At 31.9% G+C, this 21,668-nt stretch overlaps 1 protein-coding gene and 1 long non-coding RNA gene across 2 annotated transcripts; both read right to left on the bottom strand.

The window, feature by feature from the left end:
- Positions 1-752: 752 nt before the first annotated feature.
- Positions 753-4,858, bottom strand: LOC138312106 (protein rtoA-like). Its single transcript, XM_069253151.1, has 3 exons — positions 4,732-4,858; positions 2,402-2,599; positions 753-967 (listed from the first exon to the last, which is right to left on the bottom strand). Exons 1-3 carry the CDS (start codon positions 4,847-4,849, stop codon positions 753-755), a joined length of 531 nt encoding a protein of 176 aa, XP_069109252.1. The 5' UTR covers positions 4,850-4,858.
- Positions 4,859-8,673: 3,815 nt separating this feature from the next.
- LOC138312104 (uncharacterized) lies at positions 8,674-21,398 on the bottom strand. Its single transcript, XR_011206859.1, has 3 exons — positions 20,919-21,398; positions 17,619-17,818; positions 8,674-8,795 (listed from the first exon to the last, which is right to left on the bottom strand). It is a non-coding gene; the product is annotated as an uncharacterized lncRNA (long non-coding RNA).
- Between the last annotated feature and the right edge of the window lie 270 nt (positions 21,399-21,668).

Here is a 21,668-nt window from a genome sequence, read left to right as displayed (position 1 = left end):
TGACAAATAAGACTTTAGTCAAGATACGTTTTGGGATTCAACAATCGTTCAGTTGTGGAAATAACAATGATTTTTTTTTATTTAAATGATTTCACAGGGAACGCTTATATTTGACAATCTTCAATATGCGATGACTGATAGGTTAAATACATACACTATTTATGTTAAGGGTATTATTATATTATTTAAAAAAAACAAATGATCAGGAAGACCTTTATTTCAACATATAATCACATTAATTATATGACTGAATGAAGTTGAACAAATAAGTAAAGCTTTTGTTAATGTAATAGAGTTGATAGGTATTTGCACTATCATTCCGATAATTACTTTCATAAGACAACAGTCTTTTCCGTCTGCGTTATGTGTCCTAGCGACCCTGCCTGGTTATCCCATTAGTCCGACCAGCGGATTTAAAAAAAAAACATACTTTAGAAATTCCCCGAATATTTGTAATTGTGAAATTACTAATAACTGAATAAAAAACGATCGCAAAGTGTTGTCAATGAACCATGTGAGAGAAACCGGAAGTAGGTACATGTGATTAATTAGCGATATAAATCTCATTTTGGTAGTCATAACTGCTTGTATGTTAAGTTTAATGCTTTCAAATATGCAGTGTTTTCGTACGCCGCTTTACTATAAAGATTTAATATATAGTGTTGTATCTAAGGTAACAATGCATATGGAAATTAGATTATTGAAGGGTAACATTTTTTTTATTAAAAAGCAAGAATGTGTTAATAACATGTTCAACTTATGGTAGCTGATAACTTACCATTCAGTGTTTCCAGTGCTGATGAATTTAAAGGGGGATCAGGTTTTTTCGGCATTCTATTTTCACCCTCGATCTGCTTTTCTGTTATCTTTGATGTTATTGTTGAATCATCGTCTATTTCGTTTATCTGATCCATTGACTGTGAACCGCCGTCGCCTTTATCGTCGCACATTTCATTTTGATCATCATCTAAAAAAAACAGTTGTGTTTAAGGAAACGTAAGCCAACGTTATCCGTGTATAGGTTATATTAATATATGTTCGATTTTAATTCAGCATGACAAGCAATAAATATAAAAAACCTAATTTATTCATTTAACTATTTGACTACACTGTAGTGATTGCCTACTGAGTTCTTTGTATATCATACAATATCGACAGAATTTTACACGAGTCTTAGAATAGAACTAGCACACTATAAACAACGAACATGAATCCCAAGCTGTTTTTTTTCTCATGAGTTACAAATGTTTCAACACAATATATCAATCCTTTCTAAAGTTATTGTATGGAACCAAACATTTCACAAACAAATGTATTTTTAGTAACAGTGACCTTTGTAGTTGACCTGTTGACCCGGAAGTTAATCCAATGCCATGTTTCCATATCAGCTAATATTAGATGAAGTTTCATTAAAATTCATCAAACTTGTCTTAAGTCTGGAAATCAACAAACGGACAGACAGACAAGCAGACACTAACACTACAATTCCCTTCAGTTCCGCCGGTCGGGGACTAAAAACCAGACTGCAAAGCTAACTGTCCGTGTACTAATTTTAGCAGTGTCATTATTTTAAACGCCTTTCGAACTCGTGTCATTGCGCTAATTCATGTACAGTTCTAACATTTGTCCGAGATGTCTTTCTGTATACTTCTACAGCGTGAGATATAGTAGTTACGCTTATAAGTCAACATCCCCTCAGACCGCTAAAACACTTCTTGAACAAAGATTTATGATTCATAGTGACCTCATCTTGGTATATGACACTGCTCCCGGCTAGGTGGAGTCACATGCCAATCATGATGTTTATTGCCCGATGGCATAGGAAATAGAGTCCTGATAACGCCGGACGGTCTGACCTGGCACAAACCATATATGTTCCCGGTTGAAGATTAATTGAGTGAAATTTATAGGAAAGTTTCTAATTATAAGTTTATTGGTGTGGTAAAGTTTTTTGTTTTAAATAAAACATGAACATTATCATTGTTATTTGGGTATTTAGGTGACAAACATTGAATCAAATAGTAAAATTATGACAATGTATTTTAAAAATGTCAACAATTGTTTTTTATATATGTGTGCTTCTATGTTCAAATATAACTTATCATTTACCATTATTTGTTTCATCTGTCGGTAACATGGAGGTGGAATATATTTGCCAATTTTCTGGCAGTCTGTATTCACACAACTATTCGTCATAAAGCACAAACAACAAATATAGTTGCTAAATTCTATTTTGTAATAACATTTGTAAGGCATTATACATGGTTGTCTGTCCATTTGAATGATTTTCACAATTTAATACATCAATCACTATGATTTTCAATAGATAATTGAAGAAAAAGTAACATGTAAAATGTTTGCTTAATTATGGTACATACATATAACTTTAAATATAACTCACCATTCTTTGTTTCACCTGCCGGTAAAATGGAGGTGGAATTTACACCAGTCTCTTCCATTGTATTACTTTTGCCAATTCTCTGTCTGTCCGTATTCACAAAAATATTCGTTGCATCGACAGAGCTTGAACCATCTCCCTGGTGATTTGTGTTTGAAACGACGCCATCGCCTTTATCGCCTTTCATTTCACTTTGACCATCTGTAAAGAAAAAACCCACTATCCTCTTGTTGCATATCACTTACAGACTAATGCATTAAAGTTCATATCATCATATTGTGATTATGGAAATTTAAGCAGTTATCATTCATTTAAGTTGAAATATTTTAATTTCATTTGAAATTCATCGCAAAACGCAAAAAATATCAAATCAGCCAATTGCTTTATATCTAGGTGATATTTGCCTCCTGCAATTGGAGATAACTCAATACTGGCAGTATTCCTATGAATCTTTAACTTCAGCGATACACTACCAAAACATATCATGTAGGGAAAAAAACAATGATAAAAAAACACATATATATGATTTAAGGATGTCGTTAACATCCACAAACTGAGTACATAACATCACTTATAAATGGGGCAAATAAGTAGTTATAACAGTGTGGACCCAACATTTTCGAATTGATAATTTACGTCATTGTCCCATATTGACTACCTCGTATAACGAAAGTAAAATATTGCTATACCAAGACGTCAAACTAACAATTTAATGTTCAATGCTTTGATTTTGGTGTTCACATTTGAAAGATAGTAGAATTTACTGTTTCCTTTTTAAGATAAATATATCAAATTAATCTGTTACTAACGTATTCTGTTTTTGCTAGGATTTTTTTTATTACTTTGCTCTATCAATCTACTTCTAGTATTTTTACAGGCAGCTTGTACCAGTCCCTAGGAAAACAATTAGGCTTAAATGCACTCAAACAGTAAATGATATTCGGTATCAACAAAAACGTGTCTTTGAATTCCAATTGTTATATACCTTCCCTTTCTGACCAGGAGTCAAATGAAGTTTGACATACTATAGTTTTAACTCATGCAAAACCACGATTGGTTTATTTCCAAATACCTTTGAATTGAATCAAGAGTGAAATTTAAAGCAAAGTTTTTAATCGTAAGATTGTTTTGGGGAGCAATTGATCTGCTTTGAATTGAAAGGAAATACTAACGGAAGAATGAAGTCTTTGTGAAACATTCGAACATATTCGGTCTAACATATTCTCGTTATTTGTGTATTGATTAGATGGGAAACGCTTTCATAGACAAAACTACTTTCAAATAATAATGGGAAAGCATTTTTTCATCAGATATCGACACTTGTACCACTTTGTTTGGGTTTTATTTCTAAAGGTATATATGCCGTGTTTTTTCATACTAACCATATTATCCACCAAAATTGACCAACATTTTGAGAATTACAATCTTCATAGTGCATATGCTTTAACTTTAACAATGAAAGCTAAAATGACTTTTGGCAGTCGTGCCAAAATCTTTATACTTACATCTAACAGTGTATTGCAATGAGATCATCGGTCAGACCATAAAGTCAAGGTTTTGTCTACAATTTCATTTCACATTTTAAAAGTTTTATTAGTAATTGTAAAGTGATATCTGCAGGTAAGATTCCATCTAAACATACATCAGGCATAAACAACAACAAATGTACAGTTGGAAAATTCTGTTTTTTAACCAACGGTTGTAAGGCATTATAGAGAGCAACCAACTAAATGATTTTACATAGACCACAGTGTTAAACTTTGTTAAAGTTTTGTACTGTATTATTAAAACAAAGGAATATTAGTTAGGTATTGTGTTCTATAATTAAAGTCTAGGTTCTCATATAACACTAGATAGAAAAAAAAGTTTGGGTCCTTCTGCTCAAACTCCAACCAGGGTAGCTTTATTGAAATCAGGCGCATTTTGCACTAAAATATCCGGAAATTCTAATGTTTTTACCTATTCATTATCAAAATTGATATTTTGAACCTAAATCTCAATATGAATTTCCAAATTGATATCATGGTTATCTAGGAATAATTACCTGTCAGAAAACATTTTTACTTTTGAAATTCATAATTAGCCAGCCAATCAGTGGCCGGGTTAAAATTCTATCCTGGGCTCAATCTTGTATACACAGGGGCCATTTCGAAGGTCTTTTTTTTTATTTAGTTGGTTGATCCCTACAGATAGTACCTGGTTTTTTGTCCATTTTGAATGATTTCCACAACTTTATTCATCAAACCCTATGATTTTCAATAGACTACTGAAGAAAAAGTAACATGTAAAATTATTTCCCAGTTATGGCGCGTATAACTTTAGATATAACTAACCATTCTTTGTTTTTTGGCTGTCTGTATTCACAGAGATATTCGTTTCATCGACAGAGCTTGAAACATCTCCCTGATGATTTGTTTTTGAAACGTCGCCATCGCCTTTATCGTCTTTCATTTCACTTTGACCATCTGTAAAGAAAAAAAACCACTATCCACTTGTTGCAAATCATTTACAGAATAAACCCATTAAAGTTCACATTAGAATATTGTAATTAAGTCAGCGTAAGTAGCTATCATTCGTTTAACTATTATAAATATTTTAATTTCATTTTAAATGCAACGCAAGACGTAAACAAATATTAAAACAGCCAATTACTTTATAACTTTGTGATATTTGCCTCCTGCAATTGGAGATAACTCAATACCGACAGTATTCCTGTGAATCTTTATCTTGAGTGGTACACTACCAAAAATTATCAGACAGACAAACATTGATACAAAAACACTTCTTGAACATAGATTTACAATGTAAAGATGCTCCACCGCTGACAAATGGTATTTTTTCACTATTAAAAACAAGAACAGACTATTAAGTATTTTTCTTCAGTTACAAAAGATACTTACTTTACACCATTACCACCATTTAAAAGTTTAATCTTCTAATTTTACTTCAAGTTAAAAATATCAAAAAAAAAATAATTAATTGCATCCCGAAAAAAATTCCGTGGCACTATATCGTTTATGGAATGAAGTACTAATTGCGCATGCACCAAAGGCGAAATAAATTATTTTATGTTATTTTTTGTGTTAATTAGGCATATATATACACGAATAAACACCAATTATTGTTAAAATGATGAATAGCATTTATGCTCTGTCGGCGGTGGAGCATCTTTAAGGATTACGTTAACATTTACAATCTGAGAACATGACACCACAGAAAAATGGGGCAAATAAGTAGTTCCAACAATGTGGACCAAACATAACGAAAGTAAAATATTACTATACCGAGGTGTTAAACTAACACAATTTAATTTTCAATGCTTTGATTTCGATGTTAACATATGAATGATAATAGAAATTGTTGCTTCCTTTTTAAGATAAATATATCAAATTAATCTGTTACTAACGTATTCTGTTTTTGCTGGGAATATTTATTAATTTGCTATATCAATCCACTTCTAGTATTTTTAGAGGCAGCTTGTATCAGTACCTAAGAAAACAATTAGGCTGAAATGCACTCAAACAGTAAATGGGATTCGGTATCAACAAAAACGTTTCTTTGAATTCCAATTGTAATTTACCTTCTCTTTCTGACCAGGAGTCAAATGAAGTTTGACATACTATAGTTTTAACTAATGCAGAACCACGATTGGTTTATTTCCAAATACCTTTGAATTGAATCAAGAGTGAAATTTAAAGCAAAGTTTTGAATCGTAAGATTGTTTTGGGGAGCAATTGATCTGCTTTGAATTGAAAGGAAACACTCACGGAAGAATGAAGTCTTTGTGAAACTTTCGAACATATTCGGTCTAACATATTCTCGTTATTTGTGTATTGGTTAGATGGAAAACGCTTTAATAGACAAAACTACTTATAAAATAATAATGGGAAAACATTATGTTTTTTTCTGATATATCGACACTTTTACCACTATGTTCGGGTTTTATTTCAAAAGTGATATGTGCCGTGTTTTTCATACTAACCATATTATCCACCAAAATTGACCAACATTTTGAGAATTACAATCTTCATAGTGCATATGCTTTTACTTTTAAAAATAAAAGCTAAAATGACTTTTGACAGTCGTGCCAAAAATCATTATATTTTACATCTAACAGTGCATCGCATGAGATCATCGGTCAGACCATAAAGTCAAGGTTTTGTCTACAATTTCATTTCACATTTTAACAGTTTTATTAGTTATTGTAAAGTGATATCTGCAGGTAAGATTCCATCTAAACATGCATAAGGCACAAACAAACAACAAATGTACAGTTGGCAAATTCTGTTTTGTAACTAACGTTTGTAAGGCAGTATACATAGTTTTCTGTCCATATTGAATGATTTTCTGACAACTTAAGTCATCACACCCTATGATTTTCAATAGCTTACTGAAGAAAAAGTATCATGAAAAATTATTCCCCAGTTATTGGCGCATATAACTTTAGATATAACTAACCATTCTTTGTTTTTTTTTGCTGTCTGTATTCACAGAGATATTCGTTTCATCGACAGAGCTTGAACCATCTCCCTGATGATTTGTTTTTGAAACGTCGCCATCGCCTTTATCGCCTTTCATTTCAATTTGACCATCTGTAAAGAAAAAAACCACTATCCACTTGTTGCAAATCATTTACAGAACAAATCCATTAAAGTTCATATTAGCATATTGTATGATTATGGCAGTTTAAGCAGTTGTCATTCATTTAAGTTGAAATATTTTAATTTCATTTTAAAATCAACGCAAAATGCAAGAAATATCAAATCAGCCAATTGCTTTATATTTTGGTGATATTTGCCTCCTGCAATTGGAGATAACTCATACTGGCAGTTATTCCTATGAATCTTTAACTTCAGCGATACACTACCAAAAACATATCATGTAGGAAAAAAAACAGTGATAAAAAACACACAGATATATGATTTAAGGATGTCGTTAACATCCACAAACTGAGTACATAACATCACTTATAAATGGAGCAAATAAGTAGTTATAACAGTGTGGACCCAACATTGTCGAATTGATGATTTACGTCCTTGACCAATATTGACTACCTCGTACAACGAAAGTAAAATATTACTATACCAAGGCGTCAAAACTAACACACTTTAATTTCCAATGCTTTGATTTTGGTGTTCACATATGAAAGATAATAGAAATTCCTGTTTCCTTTTTAAGTTAAATATATCAAATTAATCTGTTACTAACGTATTCTGTTTTTGCTGGGATTTTTAATTACTTTGCTCTATCAATCTAATTCTAGTATTTTTACAGGCAGCTTGTATCAGTCCCTAGGAAAACAATTAGGCTTAAATGCACTCAAACAGTAAATGGGATTCGGTATCAACAAAAAAACGTTTCACTTTGAATTCCAATTGTTATTTACCTTCCCTTTCTGACCAGGAGTCAAATGAAGTTTGACATACTATAGTTTTAAACTCATGCAAAACCACGATTGGTTTTATTTCCAAATACCTTTGAATTGAATCAAGAGTGAAATTTAAAGCAAAGTTTTTAATCGTAAGATTGTTTTTGGGGAGCAATTGATCTGCTTTGAATTGAAAGGAAACACTCACGGGAAGAATGAAGTCTTTGTAAAACTTTCGAACATATTCGGTCTAACATATTCTCGTTATTTGTGTATTGGTTAGATGGAAAACGCTTTAATAGACAAAACTACTTTCAAATAATAATGGGAAAACATTATGTTTTTTTCTGATATCGACACTTTTACCACTATGTTCGGGTTTTATTTCAAAAGTTATATGTGCCGAGTTTTTCATACTAATCATATTATCCACCTTAAGTGATCAACATTTTGAGAATCACAAATCTTCACAGTGCATATGCTTTAACTTTTAAAAATAAAAGCTAAAATGACTTTTGACAGTCGTGCCAAAAATCATAATATATTTACATCTAACAGTGCATTGCAATGAGATCATCGGTCAGACCATAAAGTCAAGGTTTTGTCTACAATTTCATTTCACATTTTAACAGTTTTATTAGTTATTGTAAAGTGATATCTGCAGGTAAGATTCCATCTGAACATGCATAAGGCACAAACAACAACAAATGTACAGTTGGCAAATTCTGTTTTGTAACTAACGTTTGTAAGGCAGTATACATAGTTTTCTGTCCATTTTGAATGATTTTCACAACTTAATTCATCACACCCTATGATTTTCAATAGATTACTGAAGAAAAAGTATCATGTAAAATTATTCCCCAGTTATGGCGCATATAACTTTAGATATAACTAACCATTCTTTGTTTTTTTGGCTGTCTGTATTCACAGAGATATTCGTTTCATCGACAGAGCTTGAACCATCTCCCTGATGATTTGTTTTTGAAACGTCGCCATCGCCTTTATCGCCTTTCATTTCACTTTGACCATCTGTAAAGAAAAAACCCACTATCCACTTGTTGCAAATAGCATTTAGAGAACAAACCCATTAAAGTTCATATTAGCATATTGTAATAGCTAACACTATAAATATTTTAAATTCAAAATGCAACGCAAGACGTAAAAAATATTAAAACGATTCCTGGACTCAATCCCTGTGAATCTTTATTGAGTGGCACACCAAGAAATTTCATAGAGAGGTGAATGTTTCGGAGCCTGCTGATTTTTTGGGTATAGAGAGGTCAGGGGCGCATCAAATTTCAAATGTTTAATGTGTGGATTGGGCATACACATGTGGATGTAAAATATGTAAAGAAATTTTAAAATTCTGTCAAGTGTGTGTCTGACAGGGGGAGGTAATCAATATTGGAATTTCATGAATATTTTGGTTATTTTTGGTGCGGAATTCAGCATAAGATGGAACCCCCACATAAAAGTTTAGCAAGATGGTAGATCTTTATTTCTTTTTATTCACAGGTATGCCAGATGTCATTCTTCAAAATTAGTGACAGGTGACCAGACTTGAAAACTCCATTTAACCTGGACAGTGGCAAACGTTAATATATCGTATATAGCGAAATCATTTGGTTCTGCGGTCTCACAAATGGTATTTTTTCACTATTAAAAACAGGAGCAGACGATTAAGTATTTTTCTTCAGTTACAAAAGTAACTTACTTCACACCAGTACCACCATTTAAAAGTTTGATCTTCTAATTTTACTTCAAGTTAAAAACATAAAAAAAAATAATTAATTGCATCCCTAAAAAATTCCGTGGCACTATATCCTTTATGGAATGAAGTACTGATTGCGCATGCACCAAAGGCAAAATAAATTATTTTATATTATATTTCGTGTGAATTAGACATATATATACACGAATAAACACCAATTATTGTTAAAATGATGAATAGCATTTATGCTCTGTCGGCGGTGGAGCATCTTTAAGGATTACGTTAACATTTACAATCTGAGAACATGACACCACAGATAAATGGGGCAAATAAGTAGTACCAACAATGTAGACCAAACATAACGAAAGTAAAATATTACTATACCAAGGTATTAAACTAACACAATTTAATTTTCAATGCTTTGATTTCGATGTTCACATATGAAAGATAATAGAAATTGTTGCTTCCTTTTTAAAATAAATATATCAAAAGAATCTGTAACTATCGTAGTATGTTTTTTGCTGGGATTATCTATTACTTTGCTCTATCAATCCGCTTCTACTATTCTTTCAGTCAGCTTGTATCTGTCCTTTAAATTTCTATTGTTCGTTGCTTTGCCTACTTGAGCAGGAGTCAAGTGACGTTTGTCCTCACTTAGTTTTAAACTAATACAGAATCACGGTTGGTTTTTATTGATTAGTTGGGAAATGCTTTAATAGAAAAAAAACTACATTCAAGTAACAATGGGAAAACCTTGTGTTTGTTTAGATAATGATGCTTGTACCACTATGTTCGGGTTTTATTTTAAAAGTAATATGTTCCATATTTTTCATACTAACCATATTAACCACCAAAAGTTACAAATATTTTGAGAAATACAATCTTCACAATGCATAGGGTTTTACATTTAAAATAATCTTGAGCTAAAAATACTTTAGGCATGACTGCCAAAAACCATTACAATAATGTCTACCGTGCATTAAACTTAGTACATCTGTCAGACCATGAAGTCAAGTGTTAGTCTACAATTTCCTTTCACATTTTTACAGTGTTATTAGTAATTGTATAGTGATTTTTGCACATATATTTCCATCTAAACATACATAAGGAACAAACAACAACACATTTACAGTTGGTAAATAATGTTTTCTAACTAACGTTTGTAAGGCATTATACATGGTTGTCTGTCCATTTGAATGATTTTCACAATTTAATTCTTCAAACCCTGTGATTTTCAATAGATTACTGAAGAAAAAGTAACATGTAAAATTATTGCCCTGTTATGGCGCATATAACTTTATAATAATAATAATGACTTTATTTAAACGTCGATGACCCATTGAGCCAATGGCTCATCTCCCATGTGGTCGACACAAAAGCATGCAATACAACAGACAATAATATGACAAATTATACATGGATAGATAGAAGTAAATCAACTAAAATAAGGTAATTAATAAAAAAAAATAACATACGAAAACATTTACATATATATGTATATCAACTACGACTACAAATTAAGTTAGAGGAATCAAAGTAAACATAGATTCATCACCACATTCTATTCAAGGACATGATCTCGATTGTGTTGTTTACAACATTTAATCAATTTCAATATACATTTGCAATAAATGCATTTTTAATCGGTATTTAAAATTTGCAAGTGGCGTACATTCTTTAATTTGCCTGGGTAATAAATTCCAGTTAATCACTCCATGGTAGCTAAATGACTTTTTCATTAGTTCTGTACGAGGCTTTGGGAGCACAAAAGCATCTTTTGAGGCTGACCTTAGACCATACGAACAGCTGGGTGAAACTGGTGTAAATAATGTTGATATGTATTCAGGGGCTAGTCCGTGAATTGGTCTATATATTAACACACACACATGTGGTATTTGATTCTATACTCAAAGGGTAGTATTTTGAGTTCATTAAACATTTCCTTAGAAGGTGAGAGAGGTGGTTTATTAAGAATTATTCTCAATGCCTGCTTTTGATTTTTTGTTAATTGTTTTATCTGTTCTTTAGTACCATTTCCCCAGACAATAGACGCATAGTCAAGAATTGGTGAGATATAAGCATGATAATACAACAGTTTTTCGCGTCTTTTGACAAATAGGTATTTAATTTTCTGAGGAGGGCTAATCTAGTTGCCAATTTAGAGTAAACCTTATTAACTTGTTCATTCCATCTAAGGGTGTGATCAATGTGTATCCCTAGCACTTTTTGTGTAGTGTCTGAGTTTAATATGTAATTGTCTAATTCAAGCTCTAAAACTCCTGCAGTATGTAATGCTTTAGGTTCGCCAAGGAGCATACATGTTGTTTTTTCTTTATTAAAAAGCCATATTGTTATTTGTACACCACTGCTTTATATGATTTAGGTCAATTTGGAGATTGATTGAATTACATCAAGAGTCGTGCAGTTGATGTGAATGGTAGAGTCATCAGCATACATGTCGATATTTGAATGCTTAGTGTATAATGGTAAGTCATTTATATACAAAATAAACAGCAGAGGACCAAGTATTCTTTGAATATAACTTACCATTTTTTGTTTCAACTGTCGGTAAAATGGAGGTGGCATCTATACCAGTCTCTTCCATTGTGGTACGTTTTCCAATTTTCTGGCTGTCTTTATTCACAGAAATATTCGTTGCATCGAGAGAGCTTGAACCATCTCCCTGATGATTTGTGTTTGAAATGTCGCCATCGCCTTTATCGCCTTTCATTTCACTTTGATCATCTGTAAAGAAAAATACACCATCAACTTGTTGCAAATCATTTTACAGAATAATGCATCAAAGTTCATATCATCATATTGTGATTATGGCAGTTTAAGCAGTTGTTATTCATTTAAGTTGAAATATTTTAATTTCATTTTAAATTCAACGCAAAACGCAAGAAATATCAAATCAGCCAATTGCTTTATATCTAGGTGATATTTGCCTCCTGCAATTGGAGATAACTCAATACCGACAGTAATCCTGTGAATTTGTTAAATATTCTATATTTTTTATTCATAAATTATTTGAGTATATTTTTATATTTAAGTCATTTCTTTTAGATTTTTAACGTAATATTTTGTTTGAATTAACAATTTTTACGAAAACTTTACACTTTTTGAAAAACACGAAGAAGAAGAAACATTGCTCTTTGCCATCTCATTTCACCATGTTACTGGTTTTGTCCCCAATTTTACCTCCAATAAAAAAAACTCCCATGACATTTTCTGTCTATGTGTAAATTAGTTTCAAATTTAAAATCCGGGAAAACAGTTTGCGAGTGACTTGAAAATAGAGAGTGCAGGTAGCAACGGACCACTTCTTTGTTAGTATACCTAGTTATACATTTGCACTTTACGATTCCGAAGTCCGATGTAAGTGAAAATCAGTGTACAGTAATAATTTTAGATGCTAAATATCATAGTAACACATTGGTTGCCATGGTAACAAAACGGAAGCCTCTAATTGGCTGAAATTTAAATGTTGTCAGAATTAGGTGAAAATTTTTATATAGAGGTTACGAGGTATGCTGAATAACATGTTATCAATTTCAAAAAGATTGGTTGCCATGGAAACAAAATGGAGGCCTCTGATTGGTTGAAATTTAAATATTATCATTTTTCAAAAAGTGAAAATTGGTATATAGTATTGGTTATGAAATATGCTGAATAATATGGAATCACTTTTTAAAAGATTGTTTGCCATGGAAACAAAATGGAGGTCTCTGATTGGTTGAAATCAAAATATTATTAGATATAAGTGAAATTGGTACATATGGGTTATGGGATATGCCGAATGAGATACTAACAGTTTTAAATACATTGTTGCCATTGTTTCGAAATAAAAGCCCAAAATTAAAATTGTTACCTTATAACATTACATAATATGTAACAACTGAATTTATTAGAAGTATGAAAGCATTTATATCATATTTGTAATAGAATGTCAGAATAGGTGATACGGAGTAGTCCCCCTTCTACCGATTTTTTTATATTAGATTTGTCTCCCCTTACCTGACATATTATATACACAATGTAAATTAATAATTTGAAATTACAAATATCAATTTATTTTGAATGGATATGAATGATTGAGAGGTAATTAAGAATAAATGATGAATATATCTGTAAATAATGTGAAAGCGGTGAAAGTTTGTGTTCAAGATTAGAATAATCTATTAGATATGGATATTTGTGTGCAAGTCCTTCTGTGAAAGGAACATAATGTTATTTATATGTATATTGAATAATAATAATAATAAAAAATATTGTAACCTTTGTGGTGCTGGTATTATTTTTTAAATTATAATATTAATTTGTATCGTTTGAGTTTAAGTTGTAAGTTAAATTCGTAAAAGTCATTATAAATGGATATAAAATAAAGAACGAGGTATCTTTTATTAACAAAAATAATTAAAAAAATAAAAATATGTTCAAAAGACAGACACAAGGGGTCACCTTGCCACATACCGAAAGTAATTTTAGAAAACATCAGTTATGGCCCTTTATGCGTTTTTAAAACATACAAAATAATAAAATGCACCTTTAACACTGCAAAAAATTTGAGAGAAAAAAATCGGCACGTGGGCGGATTTTGCAATCCCACCTTTGTAGGCCTAAGCCACTTCTCAGTTATGAAGTATTTTAAAAGAGGCGATTGTTTTTATCCTTCGCCAGCATGATTCAAGTTTGATTTCAGATTCTTCACAAAACAAAAAAGAAACAAAGACCTAATGAAAAACAAAGAATTGTCCTCTATGCGATAAATTCGTTATTTAGTCAGTTACCGACCCCTTATAAAGGGATAGAGGGTCAGTAAGAAGTATAGGTATATAAATCTTACTGACCCTCTATGCCTTTTTATCGCACCACGGACAGAAATGTCCCCAAATGATTGGCGGAGAGCCGTCACGTGGTGACCCCCTAACACTTTATAGGGGGTCAGTAAATTTTATTATGGTGCAATATGGCGGCTGTCGCCCTCGCTTCAAAATTAAAACACATTCTCTTCAACTAAATATACCACTTCATTACCGTAAAACTATATATTACTATTTAATTTTTGTGTAAAAATAATTGTAATCGTTTTAATACTTCAGATTAAATGAAATGCATTTTTTTAAATACGAATTGCTTCCCCTACGCCAGTTTGTAAGTTGATGACCCGGCGAAAGTCAAACGTAGCAATTCAAGCGTTTTCTAGACTGTGATTATAAACAAATGGAGGTGTTCGGACACACAGATCAATCCTCACTCTACAACCAATTTATCGGCATCACTTTTCAGTGATTATCTCAGCAAGAATGCACAGATGATCAAGGAGATTGTGCTTAAAATGTTAGATGGATGTTTGTGTCACTCTTGTTTGTGATGCTTTCAATATACAGACGGTCTGGTGTAGTATTGAGGTAGGCCTACTGTGTACATAGGAATGTCGAACTTATTGTTGATTTATGAATTATTCAGTATTATTCTGCAGGTTCCTTATACAGTGTATTTGAAAATTCTTGAAAATTAATAAATGAATAAATAAATATGTAGCATACTGAAGTAGGCCTATTATTTTAAAAGTGTCGATTGTTTGTTATCATTCGCCAGTATGATTTAAGTTTGATTTCATATTCTTGACCAAACAAATACTATGAAATAGGAAACAAAGAATTAACGAAACAATTAAATGGTCCTCGATGCGATAAATTCGTTTATATAGTCAGTTACTGACCCCCTATAAAGGCATAGAGGGTCAGTAAGAAGTATAGGAGGCTCGGGGCTACGCCCTCGCCCCCCTATAAATCTTACTGACCCCTCTATGCCTTTATAGGGGTCAGTAACTAACTATATAACTAATAATAGGGGGTCAGTAACTAACTATATAACTAATAATATTCGTATTAGATAACATTACAGCCAAGTTTTAACTAATTTCGCTGTTATGTTATGTACTATATTTTATTTCATACTGAACATAAGTGTTAACATTCTTGTAAGAAGTGTTTCCCTGTATAGTAATTGCATACATAATCTCGTGTGCGTCTGTGTGTGGAATGGTGGACTTTGAACAAATTATGTTGGATACATTTTTAATTTGTTTGTTAATAAAAAGCAAAACGCCAGACAATGTTCTCAAAAATATGAAAATTGTTACACCTTCCATGATAATTCATATAAAATATAAGCATCAGTTAAGTTTACTAAAGTTTGGCATAATGAAAACCAACGATTTAATATGTATATACGTGCCTAAATAATTTGCCAAAATAGTCCGTATACTTAGTATACATTGTATTCATTAAATAAATGATGGTTTGTAAATAATCACATTTGTTTTACAGCTGAAATGACTTCGAAAAACAAACCTACTTCTCAAATAATAGCACGAAAGAATACTAACTGTGGCCTATCATCGATAGTAAAGGATTTACCAAGGATTTTGGTATCAATTACTTGTTTGAAATAATAAAAAATGCTATAACAATGTTATATGATGAACTAAAACGTTTTAAACCTAATGATGTATACATAATAATACAATAAAAACATTATTTTAAATCAGGGTGGATTGGATATGTTGGATATAGACGTTATTGATAAAATAAAAAAAGTCAAAATGATATATAAGCTTATCCACAGTGAAACAGAGGCATGGAATATCTTAGGAAAATACTGGCTCCAAACTTACGATAAAGCGTTCAACATTGATTACTTTCTTTGCAAATGTAGCACCACAAAAGGGTTAGACCTCGGAAAAATACCCAGACATATTTCAGCAGGCCTTAATTCAATGGCAGTTCATTATCCAAAAATGTTCTAATCACACCCGACAAGGCATATTGAATATGAATCTTTTTGGCAATAACAAAATATTATTTAAGCACAAACCACTTTTCTTTAAACAATGGTGTAAGAGCGGAATATCAAAAATCAAACATGTATGGAATAATACAGAAAGCAGATTTATAACTTCCGAAGCATTACAGAATAAATCAATCAACAGACATAACTGGATATCAGAATTTGCTAAAATAAAGAAGGCAATACCTAGTAACTGGTTACAAATCTTAGAAAACCAACAAGAAAATGCCCAAGAAATTACTAAGATCACCGACGATCTATGTCTTATATACAATGAGAAAATTATAAATACACTTAGGACCTCAAAAGTTTTTAAACACATTCTGTATAGCAATAGCTCAAAAACTAAACAAATGAACAAATGGGAACACTACTTTAATAACGAGGATATGAATTGGGAACTAATTTGGCAAACAATCAAATATTCAATAGCAGATAAAAAATGTAAGGATTTTCAATGGAAACTTATACAAAGAATAGTAAGCACAGAACATAAACTTAAACTAATGAAGAAATCAAACGGCCTATGTACATTCTGTAAAATTAATGAAGAAACCTTAACTCATTTATTTTATTCATGCCCAAAAAATGAATTACTATGGCAAAAAATTAAAAATGTCATTATAAGGCTATTTAACTTACCCCCTAATTATATTATGGAAGAAAAACACATTATGTTAGGACTGAATACTTATTTCAACAAGGAACAGCAAATCATTACCAGTTTTATCATAATGACAACAAAATGGTGGATTTGGAAAGCAAAAAATATTATTAAATATCAAAACACTGATCATGACGAAAATTTTTATATTCAGACACACTAAAAATAATTTAATCAGAACAGCAAACATTTTTGTATTGGATGGGACATTGGAAAAATTGACTACGATACTAGAAAATGAAGTGTGCTTGTAATAGAATGAGAGAATTAGAATGAGTCGATGAGAGGGATGTAAAAAAATATACAACCTAACAAGCATTAAGGAAATATTAGATATTATATTGAATGAAATAGAAGTAAGAGAACGATATAATTGTAATAAAAATGAGAGAGAATGAGATATATTTGTACAACGAAAGGAAATAATAGTGCGATAATATGCTGAAGTTAAGATGACCATATAATAAAATGCTTAAAAAAATGAGAGATGAGAAAAGTTAGTGAATGATGACTATGTACAAGTTGTTTATATGTAAAATGTTTTTTATGCAATAAAATATTAAAAAAAAACACTATTTTAAAGTTTAGCTGAATTTACAAATACATGTAGCTTCAATCTCACCTTCTTGTATTACTGAATATGGCCCTTTTCCACATCGATAGATGCATGACGCGTCTCATGTTGACTATGCGGCATTCTCATACTCATTGTTATATCCTCAGAACTCGAAGAGGTGTCGTCTTCACAACTAAAAAATTCGTCAGTATCAAATTCATCTTCGTCAAGTGCACTACCAACTGGTGGTATAGTGATTAAGGACGCTGCAAGACGAAAGATGATACTGCAATATTATCAACAATGCTGGCTTGATAAAAGAATGAATAATTGCTATGCAAACCTACTATTCCTTATAAAACGTAAGCACCAATAGTCTAATACACTTCGTACAATCGAGAAGCATGTACGATTTTAAGTACTGTAAACATCGACTAAATCAGACGGGATCCGTCCAGATGGCAAATAATTCACAAATTATAATTAAACTTAATATTTAAGAGTAATTTATTCATAACTACGTCTGATCAGGGAAATCACATTTCACCAAATACGCATGTTCCTTCTGACTTCAAGGGCACCCAAACCATTGGTTTATACAAAAACAACAATTACGATGATACATACCTTTCATTCATATAAACGAAGTAGAATTTCAAAGGATTTTTAAAATAACCTCTATTTGCCCTTATTATCCGATTCAGTCAAAGATGCTACAGACCAAATATGAAAATAAACTTCTATTCCTTCAGCAGAAGAAGGATTTTACAGAATATGCGAAATTTTATATATTGCTCCCCCATCTCTGCTGGCCTTTTGGAGACCAACCAACTAAATGCTTTTACATAGACCACTGTGCTAATGTAATATTAAACCAGCTATTAGTAACCTACATGTATTATGCTCTATACTTAAAAGGACCTCCTATGGAAAAAAAATGGAAAAAAGACGGGGTCCTTCAGCTCAAACTCAAACCAGGGTAGCAATTTTGAAATATGGTGCATTTTGTTATCACCTATTCAATATCAAAATTGATATTTTGAACTTTTTTAAATCTGGATTTTCAAATTCATATCATTGGTACCTAGTGATAATTACCAATCAGAAAATATTTTTTTTCTTGAAATTTATAATTAACCAACACACCAGTGGCTGTGTCAAAATTCTACCCAGAACTAAATCATCTACACACATTTCAAATGTCTATTTTTCATTTAATTAGTTAGTTGTTCCCTTTGGTAGTCAGAGTTATGATTCATCAAAAGTTTCTCAGGTTAACATTTATACTTCTTCAATGGTCTGTTACTGTATAACGCTTTAAATTCGCGGGATCAATATTTCATGGTTTCTTATGCAAACCATTTTCTCGGCGGTTAAATTTCATGGTTCAAAAATTCTTATGATTCTTTAATCTATTGTTCTTAGGTACGTCAAGAATTTTTGTAATATTTCGCTAGTGTTTATAATTCGCAGATTTTAATAAAAAAAAAATAGCAAATATAGACCAATTATCACATTTGCATTACCTAGCTCCTGATTTAAAATGTCATTCATTTTTTCAATGGAACAACTGTCACCAACAAGCCAGTACTTCAGACTTTCCCCGGATACTTCATAACCGATAACAGTGCCACTCAGATAACAGTCCAAAGAAGATAAAATGTTTTTGAGTTAATTTACATTCCATGATTTTGCAGTTACGTCTACAACATCCAGTTGAAAACAAAGTGTTGATAGTAAATCTTGAAATTTAGCACAAATTGCATCCGTTACACTTTCTTTGGAATGGAATGTAGGAGGATATTCTTGTTGAATCACATCAATATGCATTTTGGACTTCAAAGCTGTCTTAGAAACACGAAGCTGTGAATCACATTTGAAGAGATGACAAAACTTAACGAATTCTGCCTCTGTAGTTTTCAGTTTATAAGTCTTTGGGGTAACAAAGTCATTGGAAAACAGATTGATCTCGAAACAGCCAAAGTAATTGAATTATCGAAAGTCTGTACTGGAAACCGTATCTTTTCATGAAAATAAATTATAAATCCATACATCGACCAGAAAGTTTTACTACTTGCAATATCAGAATTTCAGAATATTGTATTGTATGATGCAATTACAATTTGAATTGGGCAACAGCTAGGCAATGGCCGATATCAACCCTCTCCCGGATTTTCAATATCTCTTACAATATCCATCATCAAATATTCCATTTAACACTAATCTCCTCGTAAAAACAAAAATAATTATTTGGCCTAGAATTTTATATTTGATTCCCACAATCCTCTCTTTTCTCACACACTTGTTATCGGGGTCAATTAGGATCAATATATGATCCCATACTTCATAGGGATATCCCGTGGATGTTAGGGAAAAGATTATTCTATCTTACACAGGGGATGGGATGAGATAGCTCACATGCGCTATATAAATTTTGACCCATAACAACGTTCCTGCGATAATGAAAAAGATGGAAAGCAACGAGAGATAGAGAATCAAACATGGATCTATTTATTGGACAGGGATATCTGAACCTTCGTGAAAGATTTTGGCCGCCAACCCTCGGCAACCCATGGGTTGGCATGCCAAGATCTGTCACTTGGGTTGAGATAACCCTGTCCACTTGACAGAACCCTATAAGATTATATTAATTTCAATTAAACTGCTCAATTAAGAATAAATCGAATATTAGTTTTACACTTGAAGGTACATAAATATAACTTAAAAAAGAGTTTGACATTTTAATTTGTAGAATTGTAAACGTTATTAGCTTACTGTCAACTTATCGTCAGTCCAATTAGAAAAATTAAATGCAAAATAAAGCATTTTTAAGAGAAAAAATAAACCTGAATCTTTCCGTTTATTAAGGCAAATATTAATGACGACGTAATCCAGAAGATGGAATACTGAAACATTAGTGACGTCTTAATGGTCACGTTTTGAATGTCAAATATATTGGTTTTTTCCTTTTTGATTCTCTACATATTTTTACATATTGTGCTTGCAGACGACGCATTACAACGGCCTAAAGGTATTTAGAATAAATCACAAATAGAAGAGTGTCATCTAAGTTCGTCAAATGTTAATTTATGTTTATAAGTATATCAAGGAAATTTGTCTGTTATACAGACAAATGGTATATAAACCTGCCAATTAATGATTAGTTTTTCTTAGGATCTCGCAATAGGTATACATATCGCATATTCTGGTCAAGCACCTCTTCCTTTTTAACTTAGAGAAGGCAAGTGTGATTCCTCTGTGCCACCTGACCAGTTCTAATACGCACTACCCCTTAATTGTTATAATGTTGTTGTAGATACTTTGATGTTAAGAAGATAAAAAAAATAATTAGAAAAGATCTTAAACCTGCACATGGTTGATCAGCAGTTCTTCTTCTGTGTTCTTCATCTTCAGATTTTTTAATGCCATCCCCTTCCATCATTCCTCCTCTACCCTTAACGGTAAGGTGAATATTATCGCCATTCTTGATATGAAATGGCCAGTTTTCATTGATTGTATTCCCATTGTGTACTAAAATAAGGGTGACACTGGAATTCGGAGTTTATTTGCCACCTCGTCGTTGATACTTTTAGTAACATTGTCATTGTCAATATAGATGTCGCAACACATGTCTTCCGTGGTCGTAAACATGAACTCGGGATAATGAAGACTGTGTAACACCATCGTCTGGTTTTACAACCAAAACCATCTTCAGCCAAACCTGTATCACTGGTCTCCTTTGTGTTGACAGCATTCAATTCGATGTCTACAGATTTTTTCGACAGTCAGAGTTTTGTTTTTTCCGACTACTTGCAATTGTACCGCAATGTAAATGCTGTGATCTGGACTGCTAAAAAACAAGTAACATATATCAAATGACTTTGCAATTCGTTTTAAAAAAATGAATTTAAACTTTTCATTTCGGTCATTTCGTTGACTTTCCTTGATTAAGGTTGACACCATATATCAAAATGTTCAGTATACTGCTATCATAAAAAATGATGGTGTTAATTTCTGTGACCACGTAAGACGTATAGAGGTCAAGCTTAACTAAATCTTCAATAAATGTCAATCTCGGATTTATTCAGTTGGGATGTTTTGACAGTTCGTAATGGG

The sequence above is a fragment of the Argopecten irradians genome, unplaced genomic scaffold (assembly GCF_041381155.1).
Source record: "Argopecten irradians isolate NY unplaced genomic scaffold, Ai_NY scaffold_0208, whole genome shotgun sequence".
NCBI classification, from domain to species: domain Eukaryota; kingdom Metazoa; phylum Mollusca; class Bivalvia; order Pectinida; family Pectinidae; genus Argopecten; species Argopecten irradians.
Note: the sequence above shows the minus strand (reverse complement) of the source record. Positions and strands in the feature narration are given on the sequence as shown.